The sequence below is a fragment of the Leptodactylus fuscus genome, chromosome 5, assembly GCF_031893055.1.
Source record: "Leptodactylus fuscus isolate aLepFus1 chromosome 5, aLepFus1.hap2, whole genome shotgun sequence".
NCBI classification, from domain to species: Eukaryota; Metazoa; Chordata; class Amphibia; order Anura; family Leptodactylidae; genus Leptodactylus; species Leptodactylus fuscus.
Window position 1 is genome coordinate 193,959,388 of NC_134269.1, and position 16,225 is coordinate 193,975,612.

The window sequence follows — 16,225 nt, forward strand, 5'->3', positions numbered from 1 at the left end:
ATGCCGCTAGCGGTATACATAGACCACCATTGTGAGGGGGACAGATTATGACGTGGATTCCGCGCCATAATCCGCCCCCTCTTGCCCCGTGTGAATGGGGCTTCAGCCTTAAAGGGAACCTGTCATGGCAATTTGGGACACTAAACCACCCACAAGATTGTATGTTCCCAAGTTTTAGTGCCCCAAAATATTTTTACTTAATAGCTCCTGCAGTTTTCCAGTGAAGCCAAACTCTGTTTCAGTGCGCATGCACAGTAAAGCCAGGGTTTATGGTGCCAGCTTCAAAAAGTACGACTCAGCAGATTCATCTTTACATAAGAGTATAAAGGGTTTGTTTTTGGTTTTTATGGCCCTTTATGGTGTTGCTACAGGTTTATACGAGGTGTTAATAGCAGACAAGCTGCCTTTTTGACCCACAGAGCTCAGGGTGTGAGCGTCAAGTGTGTTAAAAATTCACCACTTTTAGGACTCCCTCATTCTCCTAATAATGGAGAGTTTTCAGAGCCATACTCTTCAATCGTTCTGTGGGCCTCATACACAACCAATGAACGATTCTATAAGTAATGGTGGAACTTGGTAACCATTGAGCTGCGGAGGATGAGGAACTGTTCATTCAGGAGCAAGGTGGCCAGCCAAGGTCAGCAACAGGGTGATTTTTAATTGTAAAACTGCCCCCTTTGTACACCCTTGCTGATCATGCATCTGGCTGAACCCTAGTTTTAGATGAGTGGTTTCACCCTGTTGCATACTATTACAACTCCTAACAAGCCCTATCTTGTATGCTGGTCTCTGTGGCACTCCATGGACAGACACAAGTCACTTTTGTAATGCTGTGAAAGGTTTATTTGGAGGTTTTCATTACATATTAGAGGATTACAGATTAGTCTCATACAGACAGGACATAGATTAGCAGTGTGGGAGACTCGCCACCATAACCAGAAGGATGAACACGTAGACAAATGGAATGCAGGTCAGTGGGAATACTTCCATACGAGATGCACGATGAATTTTAGTGATCAAACAACTACCCTTGACTATATTATATAAAACCAGTCTGAACTTGTCAAAACTTCCAAAAAGAAAACCCTTTGATGCCAGAAGTAAATTTCTAGATGTATTTGCTACATAACTGAGGTTTGTCCTGTTAATAGGGAATGCTTATTTTGTAGGTTTCAGTGTCCACTGCGAATCTATGGCATAAGTTGCCTGTAAAACTGCCCATGCACATAAGATTACTGTTGGCCAAATGCCCTACAGGTGTCATTCTTGATGTCCCCGTATTCAGACTTGGTCAGTAGGAACAGGGGAGAAAACGGCTGCTAGAGATTTTTGGTGGGGACAGTCTCAACAAGGAAAAAAGACTTTAGTATGTTATTAAATATGTTGTGAGCTTCAGATATTGGGAGAGATTTGAAAGCCCCGTGTACACATTAGATAGTTGTCTGGCCTTGCTGATATAAGAAGGCATGTGCTGTGGGTGCTGGTTGGCATATCGGCTAACATCTAGTGTATATGGCTGAGCTCCTAGGATCTGCAGTCTACATGAATCTATCAATGCTGTGAAACAAATAACTGACATTGTAAAAATTTTTGATTTATTCCACATCACTTGATCTTTACAAGTACCACAAAAGATGACAAAGGTAACAGACCATACAAGATTGCACAATTATTAGATGCCATGATAATATTTGGAGATATTTTGGCGAAACAGATGAGACTTCCCGCAGTGTTAATTGAGTCATTGTTCATACTAGTAATTTAGAGGAAGAAATGGAAAGGCAGAAATGGAAGGCACAGAGGTGCGTGGTTTATTGGTGAGGAAGGTGCCGCACAGAATGCATGGCATCAAGGGCAGAACCTATGTCATATTGCTTGGCTTCCAGAAGACGAGTAAGCCAGCCGCCTTCATCTGTGAATCCCATGGACAGCATCTGTGACAGAGTCTCAATGAGACGAGGGTCGGCTTCTATAAAGGAGCAAATAGGACACATTATAATAAAGAATTTAGATTACTATGACGTTACACCTAACACCTATAACTTATAGCAGAAGTATCATAAGTAATAGCAGTCTAGTGTGCAGAGTCTTAAAACAGAAGCACAGGTTTACCATAGGGCTGCAAGGAAATCAATCATCAAAATGTGCAAAGCTAAAAGACAAACTCAGCTCTGCTACATCTATAGGTTACCAGTGACTCCCTATCTATTTAAATGGAGAGGAACATCGCTCCAGACAGAGGACTGAGATTAGGACAAGTTTGTCCTCAGTTCTTCTTTGATAAGTCTGACTGTAAATTCATTGATTCTATATATCACTAAGATCTGCCCTCACTTTATTAGAAGGGGGTCACCCACTGTGAAACCCCCCCTCCCTCACTGATCCTGAGCGAATAGTAGAAGGCGACCAAATGTTAAGCTAGTGCTGTAACCCCTTCATTCCCAGGATTATAAAGTGATGGCATATCATTGCATTCATGGTTTCCAGAAAGGATAACCTAGTAAGTGAAAATTCTGGAATGCTGCTAATCTGGAAAACACAAGGTCTGGCCAAAGAATGCAAAAATATTACAATCGTACCCTGAAGTCAGCTATATACTAATAAAACCTCACATGCCCAGAATATCAAATACCTGCTGGAAGATGTGGATATAGAGCCGCTTCTCTAAGACCTGTGGGTGCATGTGGAGCTCTGGATGGATCTAAGGGGCTTGGAGTATCTGTCTCCAGAAGAAGAGACTGAAGCTCACCAGTGGACGGGTCTACTTCTTTAGGTGACACATGAGTCCAGTCATCATCACCCCCTGAAGCACTGCCGCTGTGTTCACCCTGTTCCTGCAAACAAAGCAAAATTATAATTACTTGTATTCTGTAAGATAAATGTTCCAGTCATCTACAATAGATCAGGGGTACATGGTATCTGGTACACCGTATACATAGAGTACACGTCCTACTTTCCTTAAGGCTGCTTACAAGTTGGAAGCATTGTGTGGGCGGAGGTGACAGCACTACTCAAACTTCCATAAGGGTGAAGAAAAAGTGGTGCCTGCCACCTGCTGGTCCATGCCACAATGACATTGTTTAACATTTGTTCATTTTTGCTTGCTGTTTGTTACCAGCCACATGGTTTGTAGGTAAATAATCAATTGCACTGTTTAGGATTTTTTGGCCTACCCATAGGAAAGGCCATAAATATCAGATCGTGGAGGCTGACAGCTGACCCTCACATTGATCAGTTTTCTGTACCTGTATTATGCACAACATAGGGACTGAAGCAGTTGGCTTTGTGTCCTGCATAGTAGCTGCACTGGAGCATTGAAATAAATGGGAGCTGAGCTGCTGTACTGTCACCTGCCCAAAATACAGACACCGGAGTGATCTGCTCGTGGCCTTGTGTTGTGTACAGGATGGGTGTTGGAAGTGGCCCCCCACAGCTGATCCATGCAGGGTCCAGCTGTTGGAACTCCCACTGATCAGATATTTATGGCTTATAAAATTCTAAATCATACCATGCTTCTGATGGATCAAGAGGGTAGAGCTGGAGACATCCCACCTTTCACATAGTGTGTTAGATACCACCCCCCCCTTCCCCATCCAAGACAAGCTATGGGGGAAGGGGGGGTTAAACGCATTCACAAGCTCACCTTTGTTAGCTACTAGATGCTCTACCGGCATATGAGCAAGAAAACATTACTATTTCATCTGAGAAAGAAGGGGATGCGGTGCTGGTGCAGCGCTCTCTCTATTATTTTTCCCTGCACAGCAGAGCCCTTTGACTAGTGCCAGCTGCAGTTCCTTGTGCAGCTAAGTCGCTAGGAGAAAAGTCGTGCAGGGAACTCTTAGAAGGAGTGACAGCATTATACCAACTCCACATCCCCTTCATTCTCAGGTTCAGCTGGAGTCCCAGAGATCAGACCTAGTTCTATCTATAGCACACAGTTCTATAGAAGTGCTGGAGTAGTGCTGTCAAGACAACCAATCTAGTTACTTACAGTATTGGACTGTGTGTTAGAATTTATATGAACGTCTTCCATCTGTTTAGCAATGTTGTCTGTATCCATGGGAGCGAGCTCCTCCTCAGATCTGTTGGTGTCGCTCTGGGGATTTTGGGTAGAGGATGTGCTGCTCGGTTGAGACTCTTTAGCTTCAGAACCAGGCTGTGGAGGTGAAACCTTACTGCGCTTTCCACCATGTTCCACGTCAATGTCCACATCAATACCTGCAAGGGTCATAAAAATTAGAAATACGCACATACACATACATAACAGTCATGGAGAGCCATATCACAAAACTCAGTGTGTACTGCCCATACATATAAAGCTGCCCTGGAGGCAGTGAGCAGAGGTATTGTTTTCCTAATTATGAGAGATGAGCGAGTACTATTCGAAACGGCCGTTCAAATAACACGCACCCATAGGAATGTATGGACGCAGCCGCTTCCATTCATTCCTATGGGTGCGTGCTATTCGAAACTGTCGTTTTGAATAGTACTCGCTCATCTCTACTAATTACATCCTGGAAAACAGATTTGCATATTCCCCAGAATCCCCCCAGTAGAGCGAAAATGGCTTGTAAGTCTCCATATGCCTGTAAAGGCACTCTCCTTAAGGAGTTTTCTTAGTCCTTGACCCTGGTCTATAGTCTCTCACCCAGCCAAACTAGTATCCCTACGCTGTGCTGAGGAGATCCAACAGATCGAAACAGCGCCGTCCACAGCTGGGAATCTGTTACTTTTGGAATAGAAACACTAGTTTGGCAATAATCCTGCATCATGGTATTAGGCTATCTAAGAAGTCATGCCTGATGTTTAAGGGCGCTGTCCTAGTGGCAGTGAGCAGAGGCATTGATTTCCTAATTACATCCTGGAAAACAGATTTGGATATTCCCCATAAGACACTATAGTCACACTACAGTGATTAATAGCTATGTGATGTCCCATGGCAGCATTAAATTCAATGTTTGGGAATGGGAGCTATTCACATGACTTATTTTCACAGTGTTTTGTAATGGGCCATCATAACATAGGTTATGTTCTATTTATGTCAGTTTTCTTGGATCCCTCCATACATTGTAATGCAGAGGCCTCCAAACACTGGGCCGTGGATCATCTGGTACTGGGCCGCAGGTTCCCCTAAGTCGACCTTCCTGTACTCTGAAATGTACAATTATCGGATTTACTTAGCAGCAATGGGGTGGACGGGGCCTCCTCTTCACACAGCCTGTGCACATCTTCTATTTCCTACACAGTGATACTATAGAATAGGGCGTCAAGGTTCCAGGAGTAAAGTAGAAGATGCGCACAGGCTGTGTGCAAGAGGAGGTCCTGCCAAGAGCCTCGGCCCCTATTCTATGTTTCCAGTGGGAAGAAATTAGAAGATGTGCACAGGCTGTGTGCAAGAGGAGGCTCCACCCAGAACCTTGGCCCCTATACTAGGTTTCCAGTGGGAAGAAATTAGAAAACATGCACAGGCTGTGTGCAAGAGGAGGTCCTGCCAAGAGCCTTGGCCCCTATACTAGGTTTCCAATGGGAAGAAATTAGAAGACGAGCACAGGCTGTGTGCAAGAGGAGGCTCCACCCAGAACCTTGGCCCCTATACTGTTTCCGATGGGTAGGAAATAGAAGATGCGCACAGGATGTGTGCGAGAGGAGGACCTGCCCACCCCATCACTGCTCTGTAAGTACTATTTAAGTATACAGAGCAACAGAATATTGAATGGTATGCGGGGGAGGGGGACTATTACCTATAGGGGGTGCTATTAGCTCACTATTACATTAACCTATTACCTGTGGGGAACACACACTGTAGCACCCCCCATAAGTAACAGCATCACTTATGTTGGGGAGGGAACTATTACCTGTTGGGGGTGCTTTTTAGAGCACTATTACAGTAATATTGTCCCTCCACAGGTAACAGCATTACTTACGAGAGGAGGTTATTACCTATGGAGGGGGTCACTATTACATGTGGGGTGGTCCTGCAACCCAAATCCCACCCCCAGCCAGCACCACCCTCCACTCTGTCTTCACTGATACTGGTCCTTAGTGCAAAAAAGGTTGGGGGCCACTGCTGTAATGTATGGAGTGGGGGGAATCCATGAAAATAAACACCCTTCAGGTGCAAGAGAGCTGTGATAAATGGATGTTTTTTTTCTGGCATTTTGCACCTCAGTCATCTGAGTCATGTAGCCCAAGACTTGATAATACCCTGTGCCGCTGCCACCAGAGATGACAAACGTTAGCTGGCACCTGTATGTCCTAGAAAGATAATGCCCACAGGATAAAGGATTTGCATTACTTGTTTGTTAGGAAATAACGTAAGAGCATAAACCCACCCAGAGGGCTCAACATGGCTGCCACACTCTCTCCAACATTCTGCAAGAAGGCAACATTCGGGTCTCTACTAGGCTGGGAGGCATTGCCAGATTCACCTGTGGGTGCAAAGGAGAAACATATGTAACTTCTGGTCCGCTCAAGGGCAACGTTTTTTTGTAAATCTGCCAAAAACATAAAGGTCAATTTGCCTTCACCGAAGGGCAAAGTCAGATCCTATTTACCTTCCTGAGAAGACGTCGGATTAGTTGGGGCAGAGCATCCTTGTTGTTGCTGAGCATTAGGACAGGGATGGCCCCGGCCTGGGAAACCCCAACCATGCATCCAGGGAAATGGGGGAACTCCATGACGCATCTTACGGAGCCAGCGACCAGGAGCAAAAGGCTGGAGGAAAAAACAAAGAAAATACATGATCAGGGTATAGCACAGAGTATATCCCAAAGTATGCAGATCTTACAAGCAAGTAGAAATAAATGCAGGTACTGAGGCCACTTACAATGGGAGTCGGGAACATGATCATGTTGTGCTCCTTGTGGATTCCTTTACCCTCGCAGGTGCTGCACAGGTCGTAGTCAGGGCAGGTCAGACATTTGTACCTGTTCCCCACCACAGGACCTTCACACCCATCGCAGGTCACGTTGGGGTGTACAACATTCTGGGGGGTCTCCTGTCCGCAATGTGCGCGGTGTTCTCGCTTGCATTCTCTCCTTTCTAGGGATAAAATAATACATTGAATGAGATGGTGAAAGTCTATAGAAAGTAAGACACATTTATAGGATCTTCAGCCTTCTATTCAGCCATTGTTTGCTATAGCTGTGTTCACACCTGCACTTGGCATTATGCTCTTCTGCTCCAGCAGAGTTCAATCCGGGGACTGATCCGTCACATACTGGACACCAATGGAGCCCCCCACTGTCCTATTATGGTATTTATTATATACTAGTTTTCCAGGATTTCTTATGAAATCTACAATAGAGGCTCCTAACAATCTCCAATGACAACCATAACTGATATTAATATAGTATTTTACTCATAAGACAACTCACCTTTAATGTACAGGCGGAAAACCCCGTCATTGATCATATCCAGGCCCATGTTCAGTTCTTCATCAGTGGAGAAAGCAACGAGATCTCCTTCTTCATCTGGAAAAGGAAATGGATGGTTATATTCTGCCTAGTAAAGTAAACTACCATATGACAGATAGATAGATACATATATACATACACATCTATAAGGGTATGTTCACACAGTTCTTTTGAGGCGGATTTTGAGACCCACTGATGTACAAGAGACAACATATGTACAAGAGAGTGTTTGAAATTTTAAATATAGTCCAGCTGTTGCTTAGGAACAGCAGATGTGTCCGGTGGGTGACAACCACCTGCTCTGATGCTTTACTGCACACAGAGATGATGTAGTAATATAGTCCCGGACAGCTTGGTCCCTCGGAGACTGGCAGACATATTACTGCTGTAGGGATTAGAGCTGAGCTGGCCGAGAACATTCTGTTCTGCTGGAGTCTCTTCCATCTGATTTCTACCACTGGTTTAACAACATTCCTTACCTAAAAACCAAGAACAATATGGCTGCCAAAATGTATTTACCTGCTCATGTTTCTGGTCAGTTCTCACAAACAAGCATATAAAATATGACCTGGGTTATATCTCTTTACAACGTCTATTACATGACGGCTATCCTAAACCGGTGAGTGTCCTGCCCCCTAGGCTGTAGAGGATGAATTAAAGGGAAGGTTTGCCTTTGGTGGAATTATTATTATTATTATTCTTAAAGGGGTTGTGCATGACTTGATATTGATGGCCTATATTAGATTAGGTCTGACACCCTGTACCCACCGATCAGCAATAGCGGGACAATGCCAGTACACAGGGTATGGAGCCACCTTCTTCCGGTACTGTATACCATGCAGATCTGGCAGCTGGGAACATCAGGCGTCAGATACCCACCGATCTAATATTAATGACTTATCCTAATAAGACGTCTTGGACAGTCACTTACATATACACAAGACCTAACGCATACCTATTCTATACTTAGCAGACAAATAGCTGACTTGTAATGGGCGAGATATTATATTCCCCTCGAGATTACTCCTGTGTGTAAAGGGAAGATTTCTAAAACCTTGTGCAATTGTTATGTATGCGATTCCCTGATAGAGACTGTAAGTGGAGAACCGTAAGGATCAAAGGACACCTGTAAGGGACTGACTTCATAAAGGAAGGGTTCAATATATCAAGTAAAGCTCACAGTCTGAACAATGCCAAATCGAGTACTGCATTAAATATGTAGTGTTGTTATGGATGGATATGTTGTCATTTTTATTGAACAGAAGATAATTTAGAGGGTTATTCCATCCAGGACCCATCCAAAAAAAAACCTGTTTCCGCACGGAGAAACTGCATACAGACACCAGTGGTTTGCTTTAAAAACCTACTCATTTGGGTTTTAAAACTGACTGCCAGGAAGCCCCGGGGAATAGGACGAAGACCCAATGGGCGAACACGGGCACATGTGTGAACGCCCCCTAAGCAGGTTGAGATCAAGGCAGACTGGGGTGGGGATGCCTCAGCTCAACAGATTTACTATAATTTGTCAGAATTATATCTGAAGTCTATGCCAGTCCTTAAAGTCTCTTAAAGGGAGTGTCGGCAATAAATTGGTTATAAAGCTAATCTTAGCAGAGGTGATTCTACAGTTTCCACATGTAACTTTGTTATTCAGCTCTGGAGCCCTGTTGTTATGTATTTTTTTATTAATATGCAAATAAGCAGAAGCCATACTTTGGGGGCGTGTCTTAACTTGCCTGGACTTGAACCTCAGCTTTAGATTCCTGGACAAAGTATCTGCCACCAGGGCTCTCAATATTAAGAGTACCTTGCACCTGTCTTAATATATCCCCGTGTACTTTCTTACTGACTAGTTCTGTGGCCCCAAGTTAATGGCACTGCTAGAGAAATAATGGGGCGTCACGTGGACCCCACTGATGTCTTCTGGCCCATCTCCCATGGCATGTCAATATACTGTATGTAAGCTGGCTATTTATAGCCAGTGTTGTCCTAGGGACACAGGTAGAAAAGCTCTTCTGGTCCTTCAGGCCTCTTAATTTAAAACCTTTAGACATTTTAACCCTTAAGTACAATCATGGTGTCTATCATAATGATATGTGTATGATAGTGGTATATGATAGACACCATGATAGTACTTAAGGGTTAATACAAACAGATCAGGTCATAACAGCCAAACCAAATCCTTACACCCAAGTCGAATAATTCTACATATATGATATGTGTGTGTAGTACACACACAGTATAATATTTAGACTGTAAACAATTTAGTAGGACTGCGCCTTTAACAGTGCCCCACACCCCACAGTCACCTTTACCCTGAACTGTTCCCGCACCTCTGCCAAACTACATAATAACCACAAAGGGCACATTCCTCTGGACGCCTGTCATGTCATACAAGATAAATACCCCACAGGACTTGTCGGCACTGACTAGTTCATCCAAAAACTTGTCCCCAGGTGAGGCCCCAAAACTGGCAATGTCCCTAAAGGCAGCTCCAACATATGGCAATGATTTGCCAGGATCTGGAGCGACCATGGGCAGTGTCAAAGGAGCCAATGTATCTAGATCAGGTGTCAGCAGCCTGCAGCACTCGAGTAGTGGTAGTGGTATTGGTCACTATAGGGGTCCCACTATCATACACTATATACACCACTATGTTATACTATGCAGGGTAGGTAGGGGCCCTATTACAGATCTCACACTGGGGCCCAGGGCTTCAAGTTACCACGGCCAAAGGGGCATCGTAATAGATGGAGACTAAATGCAATGTGATGGCAGGATGTGCGAGCTGTAGGGGGCGCTCACCTCTGTAGAACATCTGGAAGGAGCCTCCTCTCAGGCCCTGGAAGACTTCTGTCACCTTGGTGGTCAGCAGCTCACAGCTGGAGGTCTGGCTGGCAGACTTGCCCTTGCCCAGCTGGAGGGTGAAGCGTCGGATCTCCTTGTGGCTCTCATCTTTGCCCAGCAGATAAGCTTTGAATGTGACCGGCATGGCGGCAGCTGAGGGATCGCCTTGTGGATGATGTCGCAGCAGGAATTAGCCGTTGTGTGTGTACAGCGCCTCCAATCCTCCACGTCTTGTGACTGTTCCCTGAAGCCGCAGCCTCATGTATATAAACACAGTCTCAGGAAATTCCCCACCCACCAGCTGATGGCCCGGCAGCCCCGCCCACTGGTCATTGGCCACGCCCATTCTGTGACGACGTACTCGTCTAGCCCCGTCCAGTTATTAGTTATCGCCGCGCCCACTTTGATGTTGACATTCATTTAACCACGCCCACTGCGACTAAGAACTACAGTGAATAAGCCACACCCACTGTTAATTGACGCCCACGCAGTATCAGAAGCATCGCGTTAACCACGCCCATTCTTGATTGACAGCTTGACACGCCCACTCAGTAATGGACGGCTTTTGTGATGTCATGATGATCTAGCAAAACAAAGGGGGGTAATAGGGAGGGGGCTGAGGGACGGAGAAGTCTGGAGAAGCCTCCAGAACACGTGCACCTTAGGGGGATATTTATAGCTTTAGTATTGGCCAGGCCTGATACAACATTCAGGCTGAATGACCAGCCACAGCTGAGGGGTCGGTACAGTGTATCACTGTGCCCATACTAAGGGCATAAGCAAGGACAGGGGCTTGGAGGGACTGAAAGGGAGTTGTTTTTGTTAATGGGGTCAGATTCTAATATGGGAAGGGGGAGGCTCTACAAATACTAAAAGCCCACCAAAGTCAGGACACTTCAGGAAGAAAATCCTCCTCTCTGACCTAAAAGAAATTGCTGCACAGTAAGGCTACGTGCATATTTACATCAGACTCACACACGCCGCGTTTTCACCCACCCAACAACCAACAGACCCCTTAATAGTCCATTAGGTCGGTCATGCTTATTATGTCACCAATATATTAGTAGCCCCCCTGCCCGTTGTTCTGGTCCTCCAACTGATCACTGGGTACTTGCAGACAGTTTCTGAAGGAACTCGGCAGGGAGGTTGTTCCCGCCATCTTGGAGAACTAAGCCTAGATCTTCTGTAGATATAGACTTGTTCCAATCCTTCATGTAATCCCAGACAGACTGGGTGATGTTGAGATCTGGGCTCTGTGGGGGTCGCATTATCATCTCCAGGACACCTCCTTCAAAGGGTAAAGGTCACACCAAATATTGATGGGATTTAGATTTCTTTATTACTCATTCACTTAATTTTGTTAATTGTCAAAAATAAACTATTAACCCTTCTGTTTCTGAAAGCATTCTTACCTTGAAGCAATTTTGTCACACCTGCCTAAAACTTTTGTACACCCCTCTGTGTGTGTGTATGTATATATATATATATATATATATATATATATATATGTAAAAGTAACAGGTCCCCCTTCATATTATCAGGAGAGTGAGGCTCCACTATGTGGTTGGCTGTTTCCAGCATCTCCCATTAGCTTCAGTGGACTTTCCATTCATACTCGGCCAGATGACAGCCGCTCCTGACTGGCGTGTAGGGGGGTGGGTTTCCCAGATTTGGCAGTCTCACCATCTGACGCTGGGTTCACACCTGCGTCTGGGGTCTCCGTTCTGTGGTTTCCGTCTTCTGCATGCCAGAAGACGGAAACCACAGACCGGGTCCGGCCGTGCGCGGCGGTGAGCGTTTTGCGCTCTCCGCCGCGAAACCGGATTTTTTTATCCGGACACAAAGTACTGCATGTCCGACTCTGTGTCCGTATTATAAAACCCGGTTTCGCGGCGGAGAGCGCAAAACGCTCACCGCCGGACAGCTTTCTCACCCATTCAAATGAATGGGTGAGAAAGTCTCCTGCAGGTTTCCGTCTCCTGCCTGTGTTTTAGGCAGGAAACGGAAACCTAAGTACGGAGACCGGGCGCAGATGTGAACGAGCCCTGATGATGGATATTTATAGTTTAGCCTGTGAATATTCTTTAGGTTTTATTTCAATGGGAAAATCCCTTTAAAGAACTGCTTGGTAATGGAGTACAGTGGCCTGCGTGTGATACAGTCTTATGTGATGATGTCATAGGAATATAATACGGCAGTGCTTAGTCATGTGAGGCCTCCGTTCTCACCTGACTCTATGTAATGTCTCAAGTACAGAATAGTCCTGGAGAATGACTCAACAGTTGGAAGTTTAAGAACTCAGAACCCCCTTGGAGGGCCCCACTGGTAGAGTCAGAGTCATGTGACTGCTTCCCATGATCATCTGCTGCAGGCCTTGTGCTATTATTCAGGCCAGTGTATATATGAGTGTATATCAGCACTGCTGCTGAGTCATGTCGCTGATCTTCACACCTGGCAACAGGCAGGAGCGAGCATCATAATAATAATGTACTGATACCCGCCATGTTCATGACGTGGCAATTCAGGCCACTATTATAGGCCAGTGAATTTTTCAGATATCTAGGTCACTTGTTATCCCTTCTGTATAGATAGCAGCCCCCAATATTTAATGATGGTCATACAGGCTCATGCAGGGGGCACACCAGGAGGAGGCACTATAACATCCTATCCTGTATAATGACTGACTTTGTACGGAACATGCTTGGTCTGTCAGATAGAGAACCGCTCTGCGACTCTGGACTCGCCCACCATGATAGTTATATACATACATACTAAAATTTATATCTCCAAAATCAAAACTCAGTCCTGGAAGTATAACATCGGCCCTGTAACACCCCAAGAACAGGAGCTCTTGGGTTCTGGTTGGGATTGTCCCACCAAATTACCAAATCAAAGTTTGGTTGCTACTTTGTCTCCCCCCAAAATGTGATATAAAGTGTTCAAAACATCATATATTCCTGAAGATAGTATCAATAAAATGTACAACTTGTCCTACAGAAAAGAACCCTTACACAGCTCTAGAACAAAAAAAAAAAAGTTACAAGTGTCACAATATAGCGCAAAGAATTATTTTATTTTTTTCCCAAAATTTTATTTATTTTTTGAAGTTATTACAACCTAACATGAACTATTTGATTTTATTTATTTTTTTGGCATTTGGAATTTCTGTAATGGTGGTGACTGACCCGCAAAATAAATGGAACACAGGGAATGCTGTAAAAACAAAAAACATTAAAAAAAATTGAGCAAATGTGCTGAAAGGTCTTCTATAATATATTATTCTGGGCTGTCCTTATTGAGTTTCTCTACCTTTATAAACTTTACTATGGCAACTGTATAATCCAGAATAGATGATAATTTGCCACATTACAGATGTTTGTCTGTGTATGTGTGTATATATATATATATATATATATATATATATATATATATATATATATATATATACACTATCTTCTGCCTGCGACTTCGTCTATGGGTTGTTGGTGTTGATGATCCACCTATATTCAGCAAATTGCTGCCGTCCATGGTTTGCCTTCTCTGGCGTTTTGGTTGCTCTCAAGCTGGCCTGCCGCTGAACTTGTTTCTTACACTGTGCCTGTGATTGTTTCGGCATCTCAGCACCTTGCTGGAATGTCATATAATGAGCGTGTTGGTGTTGATGATCCGCCTGCTGCGGCGTTTCGGCAGCTGTCAAGCTGGACTGCCGCTGAACTCATTCCTCAAGCTGTGCTCGTGATTGTTCCAGTATCTCAGCAGCTCGCTAGGACACCATATAATGAGTGTGTTGTTGGCATCAATGATTCCCCTCAGTTCCGCTTGAGGAGAACTCTGTGACTTCTGGCTACCTTCATAGCTCTAGTTGTTTGCGACAAATTAGATTTTCTTTTTCCAGGCAATTTGGATTAAAGGTGTTTGCCCATGTCAGTTTGTCATCAGTGCCTGAAGCAGATCAGATAATATGCAAATAACTGAACACACACCACTGAGGGTTAGCGCGTGTTTACACAGAGAGATAACAGCACTGGCTTTCTCAGAAGCTGAGATAAGAGCAGTGTAATATAGTATATGAACATAAATTCATAACAGTCATGAAGCCATGCCATTTACCGGGATAAAAAGTAGCCTATATTTTAATCGAGGTTACACGCTATGTGCCGAATTTCATTCAAATCCGTTTAACAAAACATACATACACACAAACTTTCACATTTATAATATTAAGTAGGATAGGAAGTAGTGTATATATATATATATATATATATATATATGTATCTATTGGTATGTTTGTGTTATCTATTCTAATGATTTGCTGCATACATTGTGCGTACATGTAGCGGTGCTATAAACTGTGTGTAGGCCACACTAGGTAGACATCCATAGTCATGCTAGGCCTAACTTACATGACCTCATGCTTATATAATGACTACGGCAGAAAATAGAAGACACGCTTCCTCTCCAGCGTTTACAGTGCAAGAGCTCAGGTGACTATGACTCATGATCACGTGGCCGCCAGGTTCTATTTCTATTATCTCACATGTTCTAGTCTGGATTGGTTGTGACTTCTTACATCAGATTAGAACATTCCTGAAGAGACGGCCTTGTCGTTTCACCTACTTTAATAGTGTTAGGTATTATTCAGCTTTTTTGACGTATTGTAGGGTCCTATATACAACAAGCAGGGGCTGTATTATTACCTAGCTTTGTGCCGGTATGTGTCTGGGTGACGAAGGTACTGCGTCCATGGTTTTGTAGTCTGCAGAAGAGAGAGCTAGCGTATATGTTGGTGCTATATAAATAAAATGTATTATTAGAGTGAAAGCAGCCTGAAACAGGTTTTGGTGTAAATATGCTCAGGGTGACAGATGAGAAATGTTATTGCGCTTTTCAGTCCTCTTCATGTTCTGTTATTGGCGATCTATATTTACATGGAAGTTGTATCTCCTTTGATATAGGGGCCCTAATTCCCTATATGGAACCAATGGTTATCACAGTCAGTTTTCTCAGGGTCCATAAATGATAACCGTGTCCTGTTAAAGGGGTTGTCCAGGGAGTTTAGATTAACTTAAATGATCCAGAGGATTCTAGATGATAGACCAGGGGTTTTCGGTCTGGTTCTAACCCCCGGGTCTTCAGCCCCCATAGCACAGGTAATTACCGATGAGATCAGGGGAGGGGGCAGGGTGACTCAGGACTCAAAACCATGGGGGTCCATCATGAAGAGTGCGATGGATCTAAACTACATGGCCAATGCCTTTGCTTTGATTTTGCTAACATTATTCTATCATGAAATGGCTCTGCCCCGCTTAGTATCCCCTCCAGATTTTACATCTTCTCAGACTGTTTTGGAGTATGAAGCTGTATCTACAATCCTCCTTCTGGCATTGGAGAGTAAGAACGCATCACTCCACTTGTGCCTTTAAGAAGCTCAGGCCGGACACTTTCTTATGTAGAACTTTACATGCTTTTTAAGCTTCTTTCCCTAAGGTTTTCGGCAGCGTTATACTATTACCAAGGAAACGGAGTGTCATGGAAACCTTTTATATCCCGGTCTCTGTGGGTGAGCCAGATCTGGCGGTAAATCTGTACGCCTGCTCTAAACCTATTTACTCAGTTTGGGTGTCACAATATATAGCAGTGCCGCCAAGCAAAGTCTCACTTAACAATGTGATGTTTTATTAAAACCCAACTTTTAGTTTTACTACCGGTATGCCAAAAATTGTCACAAAGTAGATCTATAAATGAAGGACTTAGGTCAGCCCATATTCTGTATTTCTTTGACCTGACTTCAACTCTGTATCTTCGCCATATTATTTCCATATAGAAGACATATGTTTATTTCCTATCAGATCGCCCACAAAATGTTTCCCTATAACCTGGTTTCATCTGGGGTAGTACAGGGCTGCAGTTTCTCCAAACCACTGCTACAGTATACAGAGCTCCATACACTGTATACAGCTGTA

At 44.1% G+C, this 16,225-nt stretch overlaps 1 protein-coding gene across 2 annotated transcripts; it reads right to left on the minus strand.

The window, feature by feature from the left end:
* Window positions 1-1,573: 1,573 nt before the first annotated feature.
* On the minus strand, window positions 1,574-10,526 carry SQSTM1 (sequestosome 1). 2 transcript variants are annotated; one of them, XM_075274968.1, is made up of 8 exons: window positions 10,221-10,526; window positions 7,377-7,472; window positions 6,827-7,041; window positions 6,555-6,714; window positions 6,333-6,428; window positions 3,992-4,218; window positions 2,633-2,828; window positions 1,574-1,969 (listed from the first exon to the last, which is right to left on the minus strand). In XM_075274968.1, exons 1-8 carry the CDS (start codon window positions 10,405-10,407, stop codon window positions 1,812-1,814), a joined length of 1,335 nt encoding a protein of 444 aa, XP_075131069.1. In that variant the 5' UTR covers window positions 10,408-10,526; the 3' UTR covers window positions 1,574-1,811. The 2 variants fall into 2 exon arrangements, with proteins under 2 accessions (XP_075131069.1, XP_075131068.1); XM_075274967.1 differs by having other exon boundaries at window positions 2,633-2,834; window positions 10,221-10,524.
* Between the last annotated feature and the right edge of the window lie 5,699 nt (window positions 10,527-16,225).